The sequence below is a fragment of the Tasmannia lanceolata genome, unplaced genomic scaffold, assembly GCF_043159265.1.
Source record: "Tasmannia lanceolata isolate RefF3 unplaced genomic scaffold, GAP_Taslan_0.1 ptg000037l, whole genome shotgun sequence".
Classification (NCBI taxonomy): Eukaryota; Viridiplantae; Streptophyta; class Magnoliopsida; order Canellales; family Winteraceae; genus Tasmannia; species Tasmannia lanceolata.
Genome location: NW_027518714.1, coordinates 15374487 through 15401024, shown reverse-complemented (window position 1 = coordinate 15401024; position 26538 = coordinate 15374487). Strand labels below are relative to the sequence as shown.

Genomic DNA, 26538 nt, shown 5'->3' with positions numbered 1-26538 from the left:
TAGAGGGAACCACCCCATTGTGTGGAACAGTGGAACACTTTATGAGTTTTATTTTGAGAGAGAGAGAGAGAGAGAGAGAGGAATGGTTCCTCCAATGACGTGGTTTCGGTACATAGGGCAGAAGCTTGAATACTCTCTCTCTGTTACCCATGAGGTGAATTTTTCTCTCATATTTTCTGTGTTTTGCTTTTCCCATTCGGATTCTTAGGGTTTCTTCTTGATAATGTTATTATTGTTTCTCTGATTTGCTCCGGGTCCGTCTTTTCTCTTGTTTTTTTGTTAATGCCTGCGTTTCATGTTTTCAAACGGCTTTTCTTAGTTCCTGTATGTTTTGATCAATTCACTCTCTTCTTAACCTAGGGTTTTGCCTCTTTTCTCATATATGCTCTTGGTTCCTGTATATCTTTTCCTTTTTTATTTCTATATTTCTGTTGTAGATAATGAGGGAGTTTCAGCAGTCTGATTTCTCAATGACTGATAAAAGATTACGAAAGGTCTTGACATAGTTTTTTTTTTTTTTACTATAATGCAGAGAAACACAGTGGGCCAAATATGGAAAAATGTAATTCAAGACAAGTTGACGGCATACTTGAATTTGAACAGAGCTGAAAAAATGGCACCAACAATAATAGAGCAGGGCAGGACTCTACTTGTTCGGAAATTACCTTTTGCAGATCCCTTGTATTTCACTTGTCCTATTTCATAATTTCATTTTAATTATTTTGAAAGGGATTCGCTACGTAATTTCATGAAATGGGTTTCGGGCGAAATTGCCTAGCAAATCCCATTTTGAAATGCGTCTTTCTTTTTGCACAATCTTGATGCCCAGGAAATTCTTTATTGTTCATGTTTTAAAATTAATATTGCAATGCTGAAATTTGATGTTATTCTGTTGAGTATTCTATTTCATCTATGATATATTTTTTTATAGAATAAATTTGGGTGTTTACATTTTAGGTGATTCCTGCGTGAGCTTTTTAAATTGTTGTACTATATTAATTTTGTCCAACTTCTTGTTAAATTCCCTTGTTTATGTATGTATGTTCAAACATTTTTTTGGGATCTAAGAATCGTCAGCATAATGGAAAATTCAAATGCAGCTTCTAACTTCTTTTTTTCTTCTTTTTGTGCTTGGTATCGCTAATATTTTCTATATATCATTATTGCTGCTAAGAAGTAATGCAGCTTTACCATTCAGAAATAATGCAGCTCCAATGAGAATATAATTATACCATTCAGAAAAGAGAATATACTTGTAAAATATCAGCAAAATACCAAATATAGAGAATATTTGGTAGAAAACTCCACAAGAGTGTTTGTACAGCCTCTAAGGATCATAATCACATAAAGACACCTCAATTCTGAAACTTTTGCATGTGTTTATGATATAGTAGAGTTCCCTACTCCTCTTCCAGAAATTACAAAATGTAGACTAGTTTCCATGCCTAAAGCAACTTAGTAAAAGTAATAAACTAGCTGCTAATTTAACTCAGACAATGTAACTTGATAAATAAAAAACTCTTCCTAAACTTGCACCTACAAGAGCCCCATGCTGAAACTTCTAAATTACAAAAGAAATAACCATAACATTCAAGACATTATGATCTCCATACGTTCGAATATATGGGACCATTGTGGGACCCTTTACTGATGTCACCATTTAAAGGTTGTCTATTTTCCGAAGCTGGATCGTATTTTACGTCCATTGTGTTTCTCTAGATGTGCTCCCTATCTTCCCTGTGTTTCCACTGCCATTTTCCCAAGAAGGCTTTGTTCATCAACCCCAGCCTCCTAAAGTCAAGATCTCTCTGTGTAGCTACCTTGCAAACATTGTTCCAATTCACCAAGTAATATTTTTTGTTGTCTTCTTTATCATTCCACAAAAAGTTTCATTGGAGTGGGTCCATTATGTGGACCACTAATGCCAGGAAAAGGAATATAAACATGAAATAAAGAGGGAGATTGGCTAGGACAGCTTTGATTAAAGTGATTCTACCATCTAAAGATAGCATACTCTTTTCCAAAGGAAGGGGGAGCGGGAGGGAGCTTGTTTTCTTTCCATATGTTACGTCATTTATTGAAACATGTTTATTCGTAAGCCAACTCCTCACTAGGCTTCACATTTTCAAGAAAAGCTTCATAGGATGTTTCTTGGTAGAAGGCAGCTACAGGATTGCAATAGCTTAAACGAAGACATTAAGTCTTAGGCTGTGAAAATTGGCTGAACTATTCAAATCAGATATCTGGGTAGAGGGATGAATCCAGTGTTTAAAAACGCGGTTTCGACGCGGAACGCGGGCGAAGAAAATCCTTGTTGACTCGACACAGGCGCGGTCAAGAACGCGGTTGACGCGGGTGACGCGGCCAAGTCAGATGAGTCGTAATTATTTATAAAAAATTTAGTATGCTTGGAAATGATATATTCACCTCTTTTTTTCTTAGGACAGCCCACTCTAGTGTAAAAGGGTAGTCATAAATACACTAAAGGGGGCTGTCAAAGTAAAAAACAGGGGCAAGTATATCACTTCGCTTCTTTACAGTTAATTTAGAACTTTAGATTTGAGTTACTTTACTGATATTTTCCTACATTTAGTAAGGAGAATATCAAAAAGGGTTGTGCTAAAAACAATTCCCTTATGTCTTTATTATTTAACCAGCTGTCGAGTGGTACAGCAGTTACCAAGAAGCTCTCAATCCAACAGCCGAATGATAGTCCTAGGAAAGTGGGAGAAAAGCAAATGTAGAAATGATATATTAGCCCCCTTTCCTTACCTGGGCTACTCTCTTGTAGTATAAATGAGTAGCCATAAATAAACAAGAGGGGAGTGGCCAAGGGAAGAAAATGGGGCGTACAAATCACTTCCTCATATTTATTATGAAGATGAGTTGCATCTGTCACATATAGTAAATAAGGGATTTGAAACCCAGTTTCGCGTCTGGCTTTTGGACGTGAGAACAGCCAGCCACCTATGAATTAAATGAAGAAGACAAAATCTGCCAAAAGTCATTTTTGTAATAAACTATTCATTTTTATAATAAATAATGGGGTTGTTGGGCAGAGCCTGTCATCTCCATCTCTTTTTCTAGAAATCTGTAAGATCACATTAGCTCTTTGGTTTTTTGGAAAAAAAATCAAAATAGCATTAAACAAGACAAAAAAGCATTTTATATTGTTTTATCACCAACCCATCCTCTCCCATCCCCCTCAAGTTAGGGTTCTTTCTTTCTACCTTGAATGAAGAAACCTAAGCATATTTTCAGGTATGATTTTTGCCTGAAATCTTTTTTTTTTCCCTTTTTTGATTGCGGGATGGTTGAGTCTAAGGTCACGAATCAGCAAGATTCTCGAAATCACCAAGACTCAGCCAAACTTGGCCAGGCTCAGCCAAACTCGGCCTGACTTGACGCGGACTCGCCGAGTTCTTGACTCCAAAACGCGGCCACCCCAAATCCGCGTCGACTCGGCCGAGTTCCGAGCCGAGTCGCCGAGTTTTAAAACACTGGATGAATCCATCTTTTAGACAAATCCCAGGACCAGGGAATGGCATAGCAGACTCATTGGTAAGAGGAATAGATCAAGCAGAATTTTGTATTGGGAGAATGGTTCCATTTGATTAGCGGATTGTAGTAAATTAGTTTTTAACGGCTATTACTATGTTGTATTTGTTGTTTCTGTAACTACTTCATGCTGTTGGAGCCACCTTGATCCCATGCTTTTGGTGAAGATTATTGGACTAATACAGCAAAAACTCTTGCTTTAAGCAAGAGTTATCAAGTAATAATTTCCTTTATCATTAACTAGAATGGGATCTCCTTCACAATCTATTTTTAAATAACAAGATTTGGTAACTCACTTTTGGCACCTTTGACATGGAAGAGTGAATATTCTAGAAGATGGTTAGATATTTTGTAAATAATGTACTTGGAATATTCTTAGAACAACCTAGAGAGAGAAGTATGTAGAAAGGGATCTAGAATGTTCCCTTGAGGCCGATAAAAGGGGAAGGGCCCCTCATTTGTGGATCACCTCAAAAAGTTGTAAGCATTCTTCAAGTAATAGAAGCTCTCCTTCTTAACACTGCGTGTGTTCTCTTTGTCCAAGTGTTGGACTACTTGGGCAGAAGGCTGACTTGTGCTAAGCATTAGGGTGCTAAGTACAAGTGCCGCACTGTTTTAGCTAACGAAATTGCTAAGCCCGTGACACAGCTTACCTACTTACCAAAACAACAAAAAACCTTTAGGTGTTATATTTTGTATGAAAGTTTGGCCTATATCTTGGCCTGGGAATTTAATCATGTTGAAATTACAATGTATGATATTACAGAGCGAGAAAAACAGCCTGATGAAGAGTTATACCCTCAATGTTTGGAGGAACAATTTTTTTTTTTTTTCCAATTTGAACCTCTTGTAGGAACAGTTTTTGTCAGGGAAATTTGTTGATCATAGAATTTTGTTTCCAGTGCTTTCAAGTTTGTATAGAAAATTTCATTGCTTCAAATCTTGAATTTGAATCCCTTTTCAATGTGGACATTTTAGAATTGGTACAGTACCTTTGTCTTATAAATTATAATAACATTCAGTGGATGGTTGTTACTCTAACTGGGCCATATCAAAGCCTGAGCACTAGATTGCATCTAATCTTGCACTAGTCCAGAGTTTCTTAGAAAACTGGCTTGCTTTTGAGGACCAAGTAAAACCTATTGTGCCATGTCCCTTGCCAAGTCAATGAGTGTTCTTCGCTGTACGTAATTTATTCTGGATCGTTTTAATTGATCTATATAAAATTTATGTTCATTCATTTTCCTTGATTTGATCCCCATGGCATATTCTTATGTATCTTAATGCTAGACATATGCCTTCTTGCGCCCTTAATTGTTAATTCCATTTCAATGGGAGTTCGGAATGGAATTCTTCAGTATTCTTCCTGTTTTGGTGTTCTGTTTCGAAAAGAATGCAACAGAAATTGTAAGAAGTTTTTTTTTTTTTTTTTTTTTTTGATGATGAGTAAGCTGGAACAAAAAATTGTAAGAAGTTGATATATTTAAAATTGGAACAAAAAATAGAAAAATATGAGAGGAGCAATAGCAAAAACTAAAGCAAAACATAACTATGCATTTTATTAGGGCCACAATTTATTAATAGCATGTTAACATCTCTCTAAATCAACATAATGTAATTAACATATATAATCCTTATAAAAAGAAGTTTTTGTTTTTGTTGAGCACCCTTCTAGGCAAAATGGTAAAAAATTTAAAAAAAAAAGTTTAAATAAAAAAAATTGATCGGAACACACTGGAATGATTAGAATGAACAAGAATATCCAAAATTGATCAAAACACTGTCCAATATGTTTCGATACACTTTCAGTTTTCTTACCGGAACAGAATATTCCCAAAATTCCATCCGGAGGAAACTTAATTGACAACTGAACTTTTGTTTGAGGATGCAAAGTATTTGTAGATATCGTAGGTTTATCTCTATGTTTTTGGATATTGTCTACGTTACTACTAATCTTTCCTAATAAGTATTTATATGCATTTAAATCTTAGTTATACGGAAGCTCTCTTCTAAAGCTAAATTCTTCTCGCTTCCCAAATGTTGGTGTAGCACGCTTCCTATATAGGCTTCCTCATAATTAAGAGGATGCTTCTTATTTAGATGAATATTTTTTCCTAAATGAGTGTTTTCTCCTTTCAATAATGTCAAATGAGTGTAATTAAGAGGATGCTTCTTATGCATCTTAATACTAGATATATCCCTGTTTGTGCCCTTTGTTGTTAATTCCGTTCCAATGGGAGTTCCATTTTTCTTTTGGAATGGAATTCTTCATCGTTCTTCCTGTTTTGGTGTTCTGTTTCGGAAAGGATGTGACAGAAATTGTAATAAGTTAATAAATTTAAAATTGGAACAAAAAATAGAAAAGTGTGGGAGAAGAGCAATAGTAAAAACTAAAGCAAAACTTAACTATCCATTTTATTAGGTCCACAACATATTAATAGCATGTTAATATCTATCTAAATCAACATAATATAATTAACATATATAATCCTTATAAAGAGATGTTTTCGTTTTTGTTGAGCACCCTCATTTGATTGGGGATGGATTTTATACAGATTAGGCCCTTAAGGGAATCTATCTTTTCTAGGCAAAATGGTAAAAAATATAAAAAGAAAAGTTTAAATAAAAAGAATTGATCAGAACAAACCGGAACGATTAGAATGAACAAGAATATCCAAAATTGATCAAAACACCGGCCAATATGTTTCGATACACTTTCAGTTTTCTTACTAGAACAGAATATTCCAAAGGTTCCATCCAGGCGAAACTGAATTGACAACTAAACTTCTGTTTGAGGATGCAAGTATCTGTAGATATCGTATGTTTTTTTATGAACAGTATCGTAGTTTTATCTCTATGTTTTTGGATTTTGGCTATGTTACTATTAATCTTTCCTCACAAGTCTTTATGTATGTTTAAATCATAGTCAAGGTTTTAAATCTCGGTTTCGGTACGAAATTTCGGACGAAATCTTGTAAAAACTTTCACCGAAATTTCCGAAACGTTTCACCTAAATTTCCGAAATTTCGGGTGAAATTTTGTACTTCACCGAAACTTTTCACTGAAATTTCCAAAATTTCGGTAACGAAACGTTTCAGCCGAAATTTCCGAAACGTTTCGGCGAAGTTTGGCACTTTTCCGACTCACTGTGAATTTCGTTTCGTTTTCCACCGAAACCGAAATTTAAAACCATGATCATAGTTACAAGAAACTTCCTAGTTGGGTGAGAAGCTTGCTCCCACGGAAGCTCTCTTCTAAAGCTAAATTCTTCTCGCTTCCCAAATTTTGGGGAAGCACGCTTCCTATACACCTCCCCATAATTAAGAGGATGCTTCCTATTTAGGTGAATATTTTTTCCTAAATGAGTGTTGTCTCCTTTCGATGATGTCGAATGAGTGTATTTAAAACTTAAAATCTAATCATATGTTTCAAATAAAACCTTTTTTTAATGATAGTTCCAAATAAAATCTTTGGATCTTTTCCAGAAAAATCAATGTTAAATCTACACGAATGAGAGGTGTAAGACTCTACATCCCTAAAACTTGTAATCTAATCAGTGAGTCCTCTTTACTACTTGTAACCCTCACCATCAGTAACGCTTGCCTCCTAACCTAGTATGACCCCGTATCCTTCTATACACTTCTTTTCTCTTCTAACGAGGCTTATTTCATGATTCATATTGATTTTCGATGATGCTTCCCACATGCTTACTCTTTACTTGTCTTAGAGCTTTTCACTTCCGAAAAGCATTTTGTCTTTTCTAGATCCCTTATCGCTTATGCTTCCCACACTCGCGTCCCACTCGGGCAACTATGATTTAAATAATAATATTGTAATATGTTTGACAATTTTTTCTTATTTGCACTAGTTGTATCTCGATATCCATCTCCGACTTCAAAATGTATTTCAACATGCATATTAGTGTCCATCTTTATCCTGAAAAGATGTTGGAATTTGGAACTGATGGCCTCATGAGTGAAAGATCATTGTTACCAATCTCGGTGTGTATCTAGTTAATTTTTTTCACAGTTTCTAGTTTTCCTTTACGCTTTTTGCTTGTCATATTGTTTTTATAGATTTTTGAATGATTATATTTTTTTATAACAGCCACGTTTTTGTTGGAGATGTTGTCGTTTTAAGAGATCCGGAGTACTTTGGTAAATATCTTATTAGAACCCTGGCTGCTGTTGAAGGGCATGAGATGGCATCTACTGACAAAAAAGACACACCTTTTATCCTAGAGAATGATCAATGTTGGGTAGTGTCAACCAATGACACTTTAAAGCCAAAGGTATGCCTTATTCAAATTATTTTACAAATTTGTATGTGGGGTTTGAAGGTCATTTTTACTTGCATAGTTTAAATTCAAAATGGATCGAGGTCTATGATTCCATGTTATGGAACGTATATGGTCCAGGTACACAAGGGCAAGGACCCAATTCTACATTTTCCAAATTGCAGGACGTGTAGATGGATTTGTGTATTGCATCTGTACCATGATCGGAAATTTCTTTGAAATGCTTTTTATTTTAAATTTTTTTTACAAGATTTGAGCCAAAATTACCGAAATTTCAGTACAAAAAAATGAAATTTCATTTTTTATTACCGGATTTCGGCCGAAATTTTGGTTTCTACCAAGGTTGAAATTGGGACCGAAACCGAAAGTTAAATCAATGCTGCCCAAAGCTTTTTGTGCCTTGGAAATACTGAATCTGTTGGAAGGGCCAACAGTTTGCAGCTTGTGTGGGTTGACAAATTCCCACCTTCCATGCCAATCATTATATTCGACGGAGTTGAATCTTTTCAAGGAAGGGGGGAGGGGGGGTATGTGGGTCCATCCAAGATGCCATGAAGAACCAAGGAGTTAAGAAGATGGACCCATTGTTGATATTAAAAGAGTTCTATTTAGTTTTTAGAGTGTTATTTAAGTCTTAGGAGGATATTAGTCTTTTCCCATCAAAATCGCCAAGTTCTTTGAGTTATGAGTGTTTCACATAGGCCCCACATATGTATCATGGGAATTTTAAGTGGGAAGCAAGTTTTTAAGTCATTAAAGGGTATTTTTGTCTAAAAGTGTTAGGCTTTTGTTTATTGTTTTAGAAGTATCTAGTTATCTTTCTTTTCTTATATATTTGTAGCCTCTTGGCACCTTTCTTTTACCAATGATGAAATGAATGATGATTGAACAAAGATTTTGAAAGCTTCTTCTCTTGTGTGTATGTGATGTCTACTCCTTGGCCAGTTGTGATGTCTTGATCTTCCCTAAGCTGCGATGCCTAGGAAGCCCTTAGGGCGATGCCTTGGGTTTTGGTTGACAAGATTTCAACATTGCTATGTATCTCTTTAGTTTTTCTTTTTCTTTTTATTTTCCCTTATAAACCTCCTTCCTGGGAACCCCAAACCTCCGTTAATCTCACCCAAAACCATTCTTCCTTTATTTTTCACCTATCTTCGACTCTAAACTATTAAAATACCCATTAAAAATAAATTTCCAACATTAGAAACATCATTCAAACCCATCCATGCCCCGAACCCTTGCCTGTACCTTCCCGACATACGTCCTCACTTTCTTGCCACATATTTGCATCCCTCCAAACCTACCCTAAACCTAGTAGAAATATTTTTCCAATTTAATTACAAATTTTTGGACTCAAAACCCTAATTTTTACCCATCCTTTTCACCCATATTCCCAATTTTTACCCGTCCTTTTTACCCTGATTGGTATTAGAGCAAAGTATCAATCCCTTCCTTTGATTGCCCTGCATTAGTTGCACTCTGACTGTCCGATGACTAGGTGGTCTACTCTTAGACCTGGGTTCGCTAAGCTTAACATTGATGGTTCCAGCTAAGAAAACCTGCGCCCTTGATGGTATAGGTGGTCTTCTTTATAGCCCTGGGAATGTTGTTAGACGGGTTTATTCTAGCCTGATCAACGAGATTGATTCAAATAAGGTGAAAGTTCTTGCTCTTTTGATTGGGATTCGTCTTCGGAACTCCCTCCTTGACACCTTAGTGGTGGAAAGGAACTCCCTCAATGCCATTCGTTGAATAAAAAGACAGGAAGGGGTTTCCTTAGAGTTTTGCCGACGCTGTGGAGGAGTCTTGGATATTGGGGAGGGGCATGTGGTGCCTTTTCAATGTGTCATCCGCTCATCTAGTAGTGAGGCAAATCAGCTAGCTCAATTTGGGGTGGGGAGGGTGGACCTTGAGGTGTTGATCACCTCCCCCTTGGGAGGCTTGTTATATCTTTTGCTTCTGTTTGGGTGTAGCCCTCAACTAGCTCGGTCTTATTAATTATAAAGCTTCACGATTCACAAAAAAAATCTTACAGATAGGATGTGCCGTGTGCGCGTGGAGGGTCCAGGATCATATAGGCCCCCTCATGGGGGATCCACTAAATCAATGGTCTTGATCACACGTATGCTATGTGGAACCTGAGATTGACCATTAAGATCATATCTTAATAATGATCGTTTGGGTGCCGAACTCTTACATTTTAAGCTCTCGGTTCTTTCCATCTTTATTTTCCCCTCATAAGAACTTAGTTATAAATGAACATTCTTTGCATGATGCGCTGTTCTCTTTCTAAAAATAACTAAAAATCCTTATAAGCCATAAGGACACCCACCGGTCTTCAATTTCAGCCAAAACAGAGATATAATGGCTTTTAAAATTTGAATTACTTAGAGTAAGAGGTATCTATATTTTCTCTAATTGGCCCAATTAAGAACCCACCCAAAAGTGCGTGGTATCTGGTGGTATCCACTCCGTAAGTCGATCTTGCTGTAAGTCGATCTGGTGGTATCCATGCCAGACGAATTCGTGTCTGGTGGTATCCACTCTGTAAGTCGATCTTACTGTACCAACGAGGCCCTGCCAATAAATCTAGCATATCCTCAAGACGGGGTATTGGAAAGCGGTACTTGATTGTGATCTTATTTATGGCGCGACTATCAACACACATTCTCCATGACCCGTCTTTCTTTGGTGTTAGTAGTGTTGCTACAACACGAGGGCTAAGACTATCTCGGATCACACCCCGCTATAGTAATTCCTCGACTTGATGATGTAACTCAGTTCACTCAAGAGGATTCATGCGGTAGTGTGGAAGGTTGGGCAATTGAGAACCTGGGATCAGGTCAATTGCATGATGGGCATCCCTCATGGGTGGTAATTCTGCTGGGAGCTCATCAGGAATCACATCGTTAAATTCCTTTAATAACTGGTTGACCTCAGGTCGTAGGTTAACTGGCTGCTCCGATGAGAGCTAAAGAGCTCCTTCATCTACTAATTCCAACATATGTCCTGTCTCTTGACTGTCTCCTTTAAATTCTTTGCGACTCAGAATATTAAGACCCTTCTGTTTGGTTGGCTTTGATAATGAATTAAGCTTGGAACACTTAAATTTTATCTGTAGGTTGTGCGGGTTTCAGCTTAATTATTTTACCACGATTCTTAAAAACATAGGTATTTTCTCGCCCGTAATGAACTACGTCCAATGTTCTGAAAATCAGAATCGTATCGTAAATCGTATGAGGGGTCGAATTGTAAATCGTAAGATCTTTTTAGATTTATATATAAAAAGTAGAAAAAATAATAAAAAATAGAAAAAAGGAAAATTTATTAAAAAAATGCAAATTTTTTGTTAAATTGTGAATGAAGGGTAGACATTTCAAAACAATGAAAGAGGGGTTATCTGGTCTTGTCAGGGACGGGAAATCACAAGAATACCTATCTCTTTTAAAAACCTTCATTTTACCCATCTCTCTCTCACCTACCCATTTGACCTTTTTGTTTTCTTCTTCCCAAAGCTTTTCCAACGTGAAAACTCCATTGGCAAGTTATCCAAGCTCCATTGCCATTATAGTTTCAAAAAAAAAACTCCATTGCAACGTTTCCAAGCTCCATTGCCATTGTAGTGTAGAAAAAAAAACTCCATTTGCAACGTGATAAAGCTCCATTGCCACTGTAGTTTTGAAAAAAAAAACTCCATTGCCAACGTGATAAAGCTCCGTTTCTACTGGTTTCCGTCGGCTTGTTTCGGACTTCCGACTCGGAAGTCCGAACCAACCTTCAGATTTCCGACGGGAACTAGTCGATTTGCCATTTCTACTGGCTTCCATTCGGAAGTTTGACCATTGGTTCGGACTTCCGAGTATAAAAGGTGGTTCCCTAGTGGTTCAAGGGCAGAAAATGTGGTTCCCTATTGGTTCCGGGGTATAAAATGTGGTTCCCTAGTGGTTTCGGGGTATAAAATGTGGTTCCCTATTGGTTCCGGGGTATAAAATGTGGTTCCCTAGTGGTTCCGGGGTAGAAAATGTGGTTCCCTAGTAGTTCCGTGGTATAAGATGTGATTCCCTAGTGGTTCCGGGGTATAAAATGTGGTTCCCTAGTGGTTCTGGGGTATAGAATGTGGTTCCCTAGTGGTTCCGGGGTATAAAATGTGGTCCTCTAGTGGTTACGGGGTATAAAATGTGGTCCCCTAATGGTTCCGGGGTAGAAAATGTGGTTCCCAAGTGGTTCTTTGGTATAAGATGTGGTTCCCTAGTGATTTCGGGGTATAAAATGTGGTTCCCTAGTGGTTCCGGCGTAGAAAATGTGGTTCCCTATTGGTTCCGGGATATAAAATGTGGTTCCCTAGTGGTTCCGGGGTATAAAATGTGGTTCCCTAGTGATTCCGTGGTATAAGATGTGGTTCCCTAGTGGTTCCGGGGTAGAAAATGTGGTTCCCTAGTGGTTCCGGGGTATAAAATGTGGTTCCCTAGTGGTTCCGAGGTAGAAAATGTGGTTCCTTAGTGGTTCCGAGGTATAAAATGTGGTTCCTTAGTAGTTCCGAGGTAGAAAATGTGGTTCCTTAGTGGTTCCGAGGTATAAAATGTTGTTCCCTAGTGGTTCCGTGGTATAAGATGTGGTTCCCTAGTGGTGTCGGGGTAGAAAATGTGGTTCCCTAGTGGTTCCAGGGTATAAAATGTGGTTCCCTAGTAGTTCTGAGGTATAAAATGTGGTTCCCTAGCGGTTTCGAGGTATAAAATGTTGGTCCCTAGTGGTTCTGTGATATAAGATGTGGTTCCCTAGTGGTTCCAGCGTAGAAAATGTTGTTCCTTAGTGGTTCCGGGGTAGAAAACGTGGTTCCCTAGTGGTTTCGTGTAGAAAATGTGGTTCCCTAATGGTTCCGGGGTAGAAAATGTGGTTCCCTAGTGGTTCCGGGGCATAAGATGTGGTTCCCTAGTGGTTCTGAGGTATAAAATGTGGTTCCCTAGTGGTTCCGGGGTATAAAATGTGGTTCCCGAGTGGTTCCAGGGTATAAAATGTGGTTTCCCACTAGGGAATCACATCTTATGCCCCGGAACCACTAGGGAACCACATTTTCTACCCCGGAACCATTAGGGAACCACATTTTCTACACGGAACCACTAGGGAACCACATTTTCTACCCCGGAACCTCTAGGGAACAACATTTGTTACCCCGGAACCACTAGGGAACCACATTTTATACTCCGGAACCACTAGGGAACCACATTTTCTACATGGAACCACTAGGGAACCACCTTTTCTACCCCAGAACTACTAGGGAACCACATTTTATACCCTGGAACCATTAAGGAACCACATTTTATACCTGGAACCACATCTTATACCACTGAACCACTAGGGAACAATATTTTATACCTTGGAACTACTAAGGAACCACATTTTCTACCTCGGAACCACTAGGGAACTACATTTTATACCCCGGAACCACTAGGGAACCACATTTTCTACCTCAAAACCACTAGGAAACCACATTTTCTACCCCGGAAGCACTAAGGAACCACATTTTCTACCCCGGAATCACTAGGGAACCACATCTTATACTAGGGAACCACATTTTCTACCCCGGAACCACTAGGGAACCACATCTTATATCCCGGAACCAATAGGGAACCACATTTTCTACCCCGGAACCACTAGGGAACCACATTTTATATCCCGGAACCAATAGGGAATCGCATTTTCTACCCCGGAACCACATCTTATACCACAGAACCACTAGGGAACCACATTCTATACCCCGGAACCACTAGGGAACCACATTTTATACCCCGGAACCACTAGGGAATCACATCTTATACCAGAGAACTACTAGGGAAAAACATTTTCTACCCCGGAACTCCTAGGGAACGACATTTTCTACCCCGGAACCACTAGGGAACCATATTTTACACCCCGGAAAGAGTAGGGAACCACATTTTATACCCTAGAACCACTAGGGAACCACATTTTATACCCCGAAACCATTAAGGAACCACATTTTCTGCCCTTGAACCACTAGGGAACCACATTTTATACCCCGGAACCACGAGGGAACCCTGCCTTAAACTCCGAGTCGGAAGTTTGAACCAATGGTCGGACTTCCGTATGGAAGCCAGTAGAAATGGCAAATCGACTGGTTTCCGTCGGAAATCTGAAGGTTGGTTCGGACTTCCGAGTCGGAAGTCCAAAACTAATGTCGGAAATCCGACGGAAACCAGTAGAAACGGAGCTTATCACGTTGGCAATGGAGTTTTTTTTTCAAAACTACAGGCGCAATGGAGCTTTATCACGTTACAAATGGAGTTTTTTTTCGACACTTCAATGGCAATGGAGCTTGGAAACGTTGGCAACGGAGTTTTTTTTTTTAAACTACAATGGCAATGCAGCTTGGATAACTTGCCATTGGAGTTTTCACGTTGGAAAAGCTTAGGGAAGAAGAAAACAAAAAGGTCAAATGGGTAGGTGAGAGAGAGATGGGTAAAAAGAAGGTTTTTAAAAGAGAAGGGTATTCTTGTCATTTCCCGTCCCTGACAAGACCTGACAGCCCCTCTTTCATTGTTTTGAAATGTCTACCCTTCATTCACAATTTAACAAAAACTTTGCATTTTTTTAATAATTTTTCCTAGAAAAAATTAGAAATAAGAATAAAAAGAGTAATTATCAATTTCCATTCAAAACCATTAAAACAGGATTTTACAGGGCATTAAAATCTAAAAAAACTGAAACGGGGCATTAAAATCCGGGTTTTAGCTTGTAAAATACAGGAATTGGGAGTTGAGAAAATACAGATTTTATCTTATTCATTTAATTTATCTGAGGGCTGACCTCACATGCAAAGACGAGAGAAAAAAACGTATATATTAATATATATTGGAGGAGGACCCCACCTCAGCTGGCTTTTGCGTGTGAGAAAAGCCACACTTGGCAGATTTTATTTTTACCTGAGACTTTACGACATTAGCCAAATCTAATGGGTGTCTTGCCATCCTTCCATACACAATCTGGAAAGGTGGTTTTTCTGTGAACCTGTTCACCATACTGTTGTAAGCAAATTCAGCTTGAGCAAGAGACAAGTCCCACTGCTTAGGCTTGGTTCCTGATATACACCGAATAAGGTTTCCCAGAGTCCAGTTCACAACCTCTGTTTGACATTCAGTTTGTAGGCGAAACTTGCTACTATATTGTAGAGATGCATCAAACTTCCTCCACAGGGTCTGCCAGAAATGACTGAGGAACTTGGTGTCACGGTCAGAGGTGATAGTCTTAGGAACCTCGTGCAGACGAACAACTTCACGAAAGAACAAATGTGCTACATTGGATGCATCGGCGGTCTTTTTGCAAGAAATTAAGTGCGCCATCTTGGAAAACCCATCGACAACCACAAACACAGAATCTGCACCCCGTTAAGTCCGTGGAAGACCCAATATGAAATCCATGGATAAATCATCCCATGGAGCTTCTGGAACTAGTAATGACAAATAGAGGCCTGCGTTTTGAGATTGTCCCTTTGCGACCTGGCATATAGGGCATCGTTGCACAAGTCTGCCCACATCCTTCTTGAGTTGTGGCCAATAGTGACTGTTGAGGAAGAGAATGAGAGAAAGAAATTGTGAGTTAGGGAGCGTCGCCCTCACTCATGTATTTATATATAATGAGAAATGTACAAAAGACGAATATGCCCATAGGCATATACATACACTAACACTCCCCCTCAAGGTGGAATGCATATGTCAAACATTCCTAGCGTGCTACAATTATCACTCAATTTAGCTTTGTTCAATGGCTAGGTAAACATATCCACTAATTGGTCCACCGATCTAGTGAACACTATGCATATTTCTCCTTTTTGAATCCGGTGCCGAATGAAGTGGCAATCAACCTCGATATGTTTAGTTCTCTCATGAAAGACTAGATTTGTGGCAATGTGAATCGCTGCCTTGTTGTCACAATATAACTGAGAAGGAGATGATGGGGAGAAACCGATCTCTGACAAGAGAGAACGTAACCAAATGAGCTCTCCACTTGTGTGTGCCATAGCTCTATACTCCGCCTCTGCACTAGATTTGGAGATAACATCCTGTTTCTTACTCCTCCATGACACAAGGTTACCTCCCACAAATGTGCAGTATCCTGTGGTAGATCTCCTATTAGCTGGAGATCCTGCGCAATCTGCATCTGTGTACCCTTCTATCTTCTGATGTCCATGTTTCTTGAATATCAACCCTCTACCTGGAGCACTTTTTAAATACCGAAGAATCTGAAGAATTGCGGTCCAGTGTGAAGTACGAGGTGAACTCATATGTTGGCTGACAGCACCAACAACAAAGGAGATATCTGTGTGTATGACTCTAAGGTAGATAAGTTTACCAACCAGCCTCCTGTATCTGCCCGGGTCATCTAACAAGTTTCCCTCTTCAGGTACTAACGTCACATTTGCGTCCATGGGAACTCAGGCAGGTTCACTCCAAGACAACCTGTCTCCTCAAGTGGGTCTAAGTCTAAGACATATTTCCTCTGTGAGAGAGAAATCCCCTTTGTCGAATATGCAACTTCAATACCCAAGAAGTATCTAAGACGACCCAAATTCTTGGTAGAGAACTCATTTTGCAAGAATGTTTTCAATTTCTGGATCCCAGTTGTATCACTGCCAGTGATGATGATGTCATCGACATAGACTATCAAGAGTACACAGTACACACCCAACCGTAGACTGACAACTGAAGACAGAATGATCAACTGCACACTGCTTTATACCAAAACGCATAATGCGTCACTGAACCTCCCAAACCATGCTCTAAGAGATTGCTTAAGACCGTATATGGCTTTCTTTAATCGACACACATAGGATGACATCTCCCCCTGAACAACATATACCCAGGAAGGTTTTAAATCTCGGTTTCGGTCATCAGCGAAACGTTTTAAAAATTTCACCGAAATTTCCGAAATTTCATTGAAATTTCTAAAACGTTTCAACGAAATTTCGGGTGAAATTTTGTACTTAACCGAAATTTTCGACATTTCAGAAATTTCGGCCGAAATTTAGTACTTTTCCGAACTATGTGCATTTCGTTTCATTTTCTGCCAAAACCGAAATATTTCGGCCGAAACGAAATGTTTTGGCCGAAATTTAAAAGCATAATACCCAGGAGGTTGCTCCATGTAAACTTCCTCTGTGAGCTCACCATGAAGAAAAGCATTTTTGACATCCAACTGATGTAGAGGCCAGCCCTGATTAACAGCAAGAGAAAGTAGAACACGCACTGAAGGAACCTTCGCCACAGGAGAAAATGTCTCGCCATAGTCCACTCCAAACGTCTGAGTGTACCATTTGGCAACCAAGCGCGCCTTAAAGCGATCAACAGAGCCATCATGCAAATATTTCACAGTATAGACCCAACAACACCTAATGGGGCGTGTACCAAGAGGCAGTGGAACTAAATCCCAAGTCTGATTTGCCTGAAGGGCATCCATCTCAAGGTCTATAGCAGCGCACCACCCCGGGTGATCAAGTGCTGCGGCCAAGGACTCTGGCAAAGAAACAGAAGATAGAGAGGACACAAAACTGCGGAAAGCAGGCGTGAGAGCATCATATGAAACAAAAGACGAAATAGGATGAGCAATACTATGAGACCGAGTGCAAGAGGCAATAGGAGAGTCGATAGATACCTCAGATGTGGAAGGAGGAGCTCCTGGTGGGCTGGCGATGGTGCTGCCGGAGATGGATGAGCTGCAGAGGTATGGCGGCGCTGATAGGTCTTCTTAATTAATGGAGTCGAGGGCCGAGAAGGTACCTGTAAGGGAGAGGTATCTGGAATAGGATCGACGCAACCGAGGGCTATAATACTGATAACCTTTCTGGGTGCGTGAGTAGCCGAGGAAAATGCATCGTTCAGATTTAGGTTCTAATTTATCCAAACCAGGTTCAAGATTGTGGACAAAGCAAACACACCTGAATACTCGAGGAGGAAGAGGAAATGACTCATGATGAGGATGTAAAATTAAGAAAGGGGATGAGCCGCCTAGAACCGAGGATGGAAACCGATTGGCCAGATAGTTAGCAGTGAGAACTGCATCGCCCCAATAAGATTTGGGAACTCGCATCTGGAAGAGAAGAGTGCGAGTTCCATCCAATAATGATCGTATTTTCCGTTCAGCGACACCATTCTGTTGAGAGGTGTGAGCACAGGAAGATTGATGTAGTATACCACGAGTGGAAAGAAATTCCTCAAAACCATTGAACTTTGAGAAATATTCCCTGGCATTATCAGTGCGAAGGCATTTGAGAGTGCAATTACATTGGTTAGTAATTTATGAATGAAAAGTATGAAAAACAGAGAATACTTCTAAGCGATCTTTCAGTAAATAAAGCCAACACACACGTGAATAATCATCAATAAAAATGACAAAATAAGGATGTCCAAAAACAGAGGTAGCCGCACGGGACCCCATACATCGGAATGCACTAAATCAAAAGGGTGCGAGGCCCGACTAACAGGCCTAGACGGGAAAGACATCCTATGGTGTTTCCCAAGTTCACAGCGTAAAGGGGTTAACAGAAGAAGAAACTATAGATGTCCGTCGCAAACGATCAAGGCTGGGATGTCCAAGACGGCAGTGCCACTGATATGCGTCGCTGGAATTGTGTCCAGATGATAAAGCTCATCTATCTCACGGCCCGAGCCAATCGTCCTCCCAGTCAAGAGATCCTGAAACGAGCAGTAAGAGGGATAAAATGAGACAGAACAGTTGAGATTTTTAGTAAGCTGACTAACTGAGAGTAAATTAAAGGGTGACTTAGGTACACATAGAACAGAGGACAATGTATGTCCAACAAGAGGAGAAATATCACGGACACCAGAGATAGGAGTGGAGCTCCCATCAGCCAGTGTGATGGACTGATCAGAAAGTGGACAAAATGAACGAAGTGTGGAAGTACCTGTCATATGATTGGAAGCTCCATAATCAATGATCCAGGAGTTGGAGCTAGTAAGAAGAGATGCAAGGGAGCTATCTGGCTGAGCAAAAGTCGCTGTCGGGGATGGCCGGTAAACCTGAGACGCTGTAACTCATAGTCAGCAAGAGACATAAAAACACCATCAGCTTGAGGCCCAGTGCTGGGCGGAACGGAAGCAGAGGAGGGCTCAGAAGAATCTGGTGCAACGAGGTGTGCAGAGCGGCTAAAACGAGCCTCAGAGGAAGGACGAAGCTCAGGGTGCAAAACATAGCAAGTCTCCATATAGTGTCCCTCGTGACGACAATGCTAGTAATATGGATGCGGTTGGCCACCACGCCCTGTAGGAAGATTACGCCCACCGCCACGATCACCACGGCCAGAGTCATGGCCACGGCCACGACCAAAGGTGCCTCCACCCCGAGTAGCACGGTCACCTACTCCATAGGTAGCAGTGGCAGTAATATCAACCGAAGAAGCCGACACAGAGTCACCAAAAGTACACTGCTGGGCACGCAAGTAAACCTCCTAAAGAAAGGGAATCGTGCCAGATTCAAATATCTGCTGACGGAGATGCATGTACTTAGAACCCAAAGTCTCGAGAAACTGAACGACACATATCTGATCACGTTGCTGTGCGGCCGTAGTCAAATCAATGGTAAGAGGCATAAGAACATCTAACTGCTGGCAATGGGAAACAAACTGACTGTAGTAAGTCGAGAGAGGAGTGTCTCCTCGGGGAAGGTTCATCCACTGAGAATATGTGGAACAGATTCGAGAGAGGTTGCCTTTCCCGGAGGAGGTAGTAGCAGTATGATCCCAAACCTGGCGAGCAGTGGGAAGGTGTATCATGGTCCCGGAAATCTCAGGGGTCATACTCTGCCAGAGGAGAGTATGGATAAGGGTATCATCCTGCTCCCACTTATCATAAGTGGGATCACTAGAAGGAGGGGTCATGATGAAGAATAGAAATCTTCCCCCTAGTAATGAGATAGCTCTCCACAGCCACTTTCCAATTCAGGTAATTGGAACCATCAAGCCTGACTGTGGTCATGAGAGGAAAAGAACCATCCATCGAAGAAGACGGAGAGTTATAAGAGGAGGAGGATGGGCGAGCCGTAGGAACAGTAGCCACAGGGGGGGCGCCTTAGAGAGGGATCTTCAATAACGAGGTTATCCATGAGTAAATAATCAAAGAGAGAATCAACTGACAAGAAGAAACGATGCCGAGGCTGAGAGGAGAAAAATCAATAATGGAGATCGCGGCTCCGAAGAGAGACAAATGATAAATAGGGCATGAAAGAAACCCTTGCTGACATGACGAAGACACACAGATCTAGGGATATAAGATCGGAGCCGCGAAAAAAGACGAAAGTAGGTAAAGAGATTTAAGCCATTATGAGAAGAAAGACAAAGAGAAAGGGAGGCTGCAGGAGCAGATTTCTAGGGTGTAGAAATGGTTTTTTTTTTTTTTTTTTTTAGGGTACTGTAGCGAGTTACTCTAGCAGGGAGGGGAGACGGTGGGGCAGGTTACTGTAGCAGGAAGGGGCAGTGGGAGGAGGAGGAGAAGGGAAGGGAAAGGAAAGGAAGAGGGTGGGGGGCGGGGATGTTGGGTTAGGGTTAGAGGAGAAGGGAGAAAAGAAGAGGGAGGGTGAGGGGCTGCTATGGGAGTCCCTAGGGAATCAAAATCCTAGGGCTCTGATACGATGTTGAGGAAGAGAATGAGAGAAAGAAATTGTGAGTTAGGGAGTCTCCCCCTCACTTATGTATTTATATATAATGAGAAATGTGCAAAAGACGGATATTTCCATGGGCATATACATACACTAACAGTAACTTTCTTCCACTAAGGCGATGCTCTTATCCCGTCCAAAGTGTCTGCCTAATCCGCCGCCATGCAGATCTCGGATAATTTTCTCTCACAACAAATACCTAGGAATGCACAATCGATTTCCCTTGAAAAGGAAACCATCTTGAACATGGAATTCAGAAGGCAACCCTTTCTGGCATTTATCTCAAACATCCTTAAAATCGTCATCTGTGACATACAACTCCTTTAGGCACTCAAAACCTTGAACTTCATTAGCCATAGTGACTAACAAAGATGCTCTTCTGCTCAAGGCATCTTGTTTTGTTGCCCAGACTTGTGCTTCAGCACAAAGGTGAATTCCTGCATAAAAGAGACCCATCTTGCATGCATCCACTGACATTACTTTGAATATTAATATATTTCAAAGCTTGATGATCAGTGTATAAAATAAACTCTCTTTGAATAAGGTAGTGTTGCCAATGCTGCAATGCCCGAACCACCGCATAGAATTCCAACTCATAGGTTGACCACTTCTTGCGAGTTTCAGTTAGTTTCTCACTAAAGAAGGCAACAGGTCTACCCTCTTGTGACAGGGCACCACCAATGCCAATGTACGATGCGTCGCACTCTACCTCAAAAAGTTTCTCAAAATTTGGTAGGACTAGAACAGGTGCACCAGATAGCTTTTCCTTGATCAGGATAAAGCTTCTCTCAGCCTCTTCGGTCCAACAAAAAAATTTCTTCTTCATACATTCTGTAATGGGCGCGACTATACTGCTGAAGTCCTTGACAAATCTTCGATAGAAGGTAGCTAGGCCTTGAAAACTTCGTACCTCGCTAACTGTCTTTGGTGTCGGCCACTCTTTAATCGCTTTTACCTTCTCTTCTCCTCGGCAGACACGCTGGCAAAAGAGGGTGTCAATTTAATGTCTGTCAATTCTAACCCTGAGATCATCTCTACCAACCTCTTGGCTGCCTTGTTGGTAAAAGGTCTTATCTTTAGACCTTTAGATGGTAGTTTCGAGGATTGGTGCCCAAAAAATCTCTTCACAACCCTGAAATCATCTTTGTTCATGGAAGGTTTCCACTACTGTTTCACTAGTAAGGCAGAATTTAATGTCTCAATGTTTCTTATTTCGAGGCATCCATATTGAAGTTGATCTTTCATTTTTATCTGAAAAAATTATGTGTTGTAGCCAATTGATCAGGTGTACCTGATAACATGTGGTGAGTTTTTGCAGTGCAGAAACCTACCACCTATGAAGCACGGGTACGGGTACGGGGTGCGGGTACGACACGACACGGGTACGTGGGTACGTGATTTGCCAAAAAAACCGGGTGTGGGTACGTTCGGGTACGCCGAATATAATAATATATTTTAATATTTTATTATATATTTATAAAAATTAAAAAAAAATTGTAGAGCAATTAAATAACAATGACATCACCAAAATGGAAAATTCTAATATTACTCTTCATTCCATAAGTGATTAAGTTCCATATTTCATAACATGAGGCATCAATACATCATTCATTAGAAAAAAAAAGTCTGTCACCAGTGTGTTGACCAGTGCCTGACAAGATTAATAACTTTTAGAGACCAAATTATGAGATTTTTTTTACCGGACTTTTGGGATTTAATAATGTTTGGACACGATAGATTTTATGAATTTTTAAAATTTGAAAAATACCCCACCGTTTGGAAGTTAAGAAAGTTCAAATTTTGACCCGCCCTTTTTCTTTGAATTTTGTACTAGAACTGGAGAGTTGACTTTTTTTCCTTTTAGATTTGGGTATTGAAACTATTTTTAATAAATCCAAAAGGGGGGTATTCCGTTATTTACATGTAAATCTTAAGTAAATGGATAATAAAATAGGAACAATAAAATAGTAAAGACATTTACTTACATGTATAGAAAAGTACAGGAGAGTAAAGAGAAGCAGCAGGACGTGTCGGGTACGCGTGGTGCGCACCCGACACACACCCAACCACCAAAAACTAGTTTTTTTTATAAAAAAAAATGGGTACGCACCCCGGACGTACCCGGGGCGTACCCGCACCCCATACGTGTCGGGTGCAGGTGCGGGAGCCCCGGGAGAGTACCCGTGCTTCCTAGCCTACCACACACTAGTTTGACCTCGGATGTCTTGGAAATGGATGTTTTGCCCCTCCTTTCTCTTTTATGAGGATGATTTCCATCAGTTCATTTCAACAGAAATTTATTTACTATCGAACTTGACATAGTGGACTCATTTATGATGAATTGGATTCGGTCTTCTTCAGAAGACAAGCCGAGGACAGGCCACTACAATTGGGAAGTTTATACAGATTATTCTTTGGCGAGATGACCCTAATCACTTCTCCCTCTCCAGCCAGGAAGGTGTGGAAGTCTTATGCTTCTTACCATGTTTGTGCTTTTTGTTGGATCGCTTGTCTGGACAAGATTCATACATAGTGTTCACTTTTCCCTCTCCAGCCATGAAGGTGTGGAAGTCACCTGTTTTGTCCCATGTTTGTGGTTCTTGTTTGACCGCTTGTTTGGACAAGATTCTTACGGTTGACCATTTGTGTAATTTTAAGAGGGTCATTATAGCAGATGTTGTGTGTGGTGCAGTTGGGGAGACGGTGGACCATCTCTTCATCCACTATAGCTTATTAGGGAGATCTAGTTCTCATTCTTTGTCTTTTGGGGGTGAGTTTATCTTCCCAAATCATATCGTTGATTTTGTTGAGGCTTGGCCTCTCGTGCCGCAGCCCATCGGGGTAGGTTGCTCTGGAGCCTCTCTTGGCACTTTTGTGGTTGAATTTGAAGGATAGGAATAATAAGATATTCAAGGGTCCAACAGAGGGGTGTCTATTATCTAACAGCAACTTTTCTCGTCTTTAGTTCAACTGGATGCAGCTCTCCCCAAGTTCAGAGGTTTCTTAGAGTCTTTCATTTGCTTCGCCTGGTATGTGATTCATTTGAGCGTAGTGCATGCTGATCGTCCGATGACTAGGTGGTCTACTCTTAGACTTGGGTTCCAGGTAAGGAAACCCGAGCCCTTGCTGGTATGGGTGGCCTTCATCGTAGCCTTGAAAGTGTTATTTGATGAGCTTATTCTAGTATGATCAACGAGATTGATTTGAAAAGTTCCTTTTAAGTTGAGTTCGTTAAACTGAACTTTTGAGTGGGATTCGTCTGGTGAACTTCCTCCGTGGCTCCCTGGCGGTGGAAAGGAACTCGCTTAATGCCATTCATTAGGTGAAAGTTGGGAAAGGCGTTTCCTTGGAGATTTTCCGACGCTATGGAGTTATGGATATGGTGAAGGGGCATGTGTCGTCTTTTCAACGTGTCCTCTATTCATCCAATAGTGAGGCGGATCAGCTAGCTCGATTCGGGGTGAGAAGAGTGGACCTTGAGGTGTTTGATCACCTCCTGTGTGACAGGTTTGTGTATGTTTTGCTTTTGTTTGGGTGTAGCCCTTGACTAGCTTGGTCAACGTTTTTTCCCTGTTGTTGCTTATAATAAAGCTTCACGATTCAACAGAAAATCTTACAGATTGCGTGTGCATGTGGAGAGACTAGTAGGCCCCCTCACGCCAAATTAATGGTCTTGATCACACATATTCTATGTGGAACCCTAGATTGATCATTAAAATTTTATCTTAACAATGATCCCTTGGTTACTGAACTCGTACATTTTAAGCTCTCGTTTCTTTCCATCTTTAGTTTTCCCTCAATTGCTTCAAGCTTTACAAACATTTAATTCTTGTAATCTTCTCCTCAATTGGTTCCACCACCACCTTTTTACAAACATTAAATACCTACCAAGTTGAAGGGAAAGTTTTATAAGACAGCTGTGAGGCTAGCCACGTTGTACGGCTCAAAATGTTGGGCCACCAAGAAGCAGCACGTGCATAAGATGAGTGTAGTGGAGATGCTAATGCTTAGATGGATGTGCGGCTACACAAGGTTAGATAGAATTAAAAATGAAGACATCCGTAAAAAGGTTGGGGTGGCATCAATGGAGGAGAAGATGAGAGAGCACCGCTTAAGATGGTTTGGGCATATCCAACGTAGGCCTATGGATGCTCCGGTGAGAAGAAGTGATTCGTGCCAAGTTGATGGAGTAAAAAGAGGTAGGGTAAACCAAAAACAACTTGGAAGAAACAGTGAGGAAAGACTTGATGGCTAGGAACATAACAGAGAAGATGACCTTGGATAGGAGAGAATGGAAGAAAATGATCCATGTTGACGAACCCAACTAGTGTCAGGGTTAGACTTAGTCAATTTGCTCCAGGTAGATTTTTTCACCTTCTTCATGAAAATTTTCTATAGGTTTCCTTAGCCGACGCCAACTAGTTTGGGACAAAGGCTTAGTTGAGTTGATTTTAGTTGAGTTGAGTTGATATGGGTGACACTATTGATGTTTCTTGTTTTGCCTCGGTCTCTTCTTTCTTTTCATTTTAATGACATCTGCTGCCATAAAAAAAAACACTATTGATATTTCTTTTTGCCAGAAAGCTAGGGACAGTCGGACATTTGGCCCTGTTTCTATGACAGGCATTGTCGGTAGGGTTATTTATTCCTTTCAAACAGCTGTGGAACATGGTTGTGTGGTGAACAGGTGAGCTACTCATTTTCCTTTCTGTTTGAGGATTCTTTTTTAGGAGATTTTATATGGTATAAACCCCTATAGTCCCTTATTTTTCAAAAAGTACTGTACGGAACACATCATAGGATGATCCAAACCGTCCATAAGTGGGAACACAACGTAAATAGGTTGTTCGCCAAAAATCATTTCCATAGGATGATCCTAGCCCTCCGATCTATAGAGGTTTTTATAATATGTAGTTCTCTATAGATCGGAGGGTTGGGATCATCCTATGGAAATGAGTTTTGGGGAGCAACCTATTTACATTGCTTTCCGTCAAATTGACGGTTTGGATCATCCTATCATGTGGTCCGGACAGTACTTTTTGAAAAATAAGGGACTATAAGGGCTTTTACACCATATAAAACCTCCTTTTTTTAGTGTTCCGTAATTTCAAAATTACAGTAATTTTAATTTGTATTTCCTTCAGTGATTTCGCGATGCAATATGATCACCCAGTGTTAGCAGTGGAGTTGGATGTTGATGAGATGGCAAGGTTTCATAAAACATAGGCCTTTCCTCAAACAGTTCAAAGATTTGTTTGCTGTGTTTCTTTAAGCCTCTCCTTCATCACACATCTGATTAATTCATGCCTAGCAATGAAAGGAGGCCGGTACTGTCATTGTCCCTAAGGAAATATGTTGATCAACTCCCATATTTAACTTATTGAGAACAAGCTCTTCTGTTTTGAACTGATATTTAGGAAATCAAATCTCCTACTGTAGGCTGCATGTTGGAATAGGTAAGCTGTCACTTTTTATGTGATTTAGGCCCTTTTCGCAGTGCAATGTTCTTTGGGCTCTGTTCAGTTTGCCTGGGTCAGAAAACCTGAGGGTATGATGTGGCAAAAAGAAAAGAAAGAGACAGAAAAATGGGAAAAAAGAAAGAGAAAAAGGAGAGATAGAGAGAGAGAGAGAGAGAGAGAGAGAGAGAGTTGGTGTGTAGCTGATGGTCATGGTAAATTAATTTTAATTAATTTTTACATATTTTGAAGAAAACAATTGCTCTTCATGATTAGGGGAAGCTGTTTTACTTGTAATTTTCAATAACATGCACTATTCCTGATCCCGAGGATTAATTTTCAAAAACAAAATCTTTGAATTGAGATCAGTAGAAGCTTTTTTATGGGGTTGTTTTATATAAAAAAAATCAAGTTGGCTATTAAGTTATTTTTTTAAGTATATTTATTTGGCCTGTTTTTTCCCCTTAATCACCCTTTCTTGAACCGAGAACATTAGAAGCTTCATAACATATCAAGAGAAGATATTAAACCATTTTGTTAAAAAGT

General features: G+C 40.2%; 1 protein-coding gene across 1 annotated transcript; it reads left to right on the top strand.

The window, feature by feature from the left end:
• Positions 1-25981, top strand: LOC143861799 (mitochondrial ATP-independent inner membrane protease subunit 2-like). Its single transcript, XM_077372729.1, has 5 exons — positions 1-154; positions 533-681; positions 7666-7849; positions 25117-25223; positions 25681-25981. The coding sequence occupies exons 1-5, from the start codon at positions 83-85 to the stop codon at positions 25760-25762; spliced, it is 594 nt and encodes a 197-aa protein (XP_077228844.1). The 5' UTR covers positions 1-82; the 3' UTR covers positions 25763-25981.
• Positions 25982-26538: the final 557 nt, after the last annotated feature.

Coding starts and splice junctions, on each gene's coding strand:
- LOC143861799 (XM_077372729.1), top strand. CDS start 83: ATGGTTCCTCCAATGACGTGGTTTCGGTACATAGGGCAGAAGCTTGAA. Junction 7,850..25,116: donor ATGACACTTTAAAGCCAAAG/GTATGCCTTATT, acceptor TCTTTTTGCCAG/AAAGCTAGGGACAGTCGGAC. Junction 25,224..25,680: donor CATGGTTGTGTGGTGAACAG/GTGAGCTACTCA, acceptor TATTTCCTTCAG/TGATTTCGCGATGCAATATG.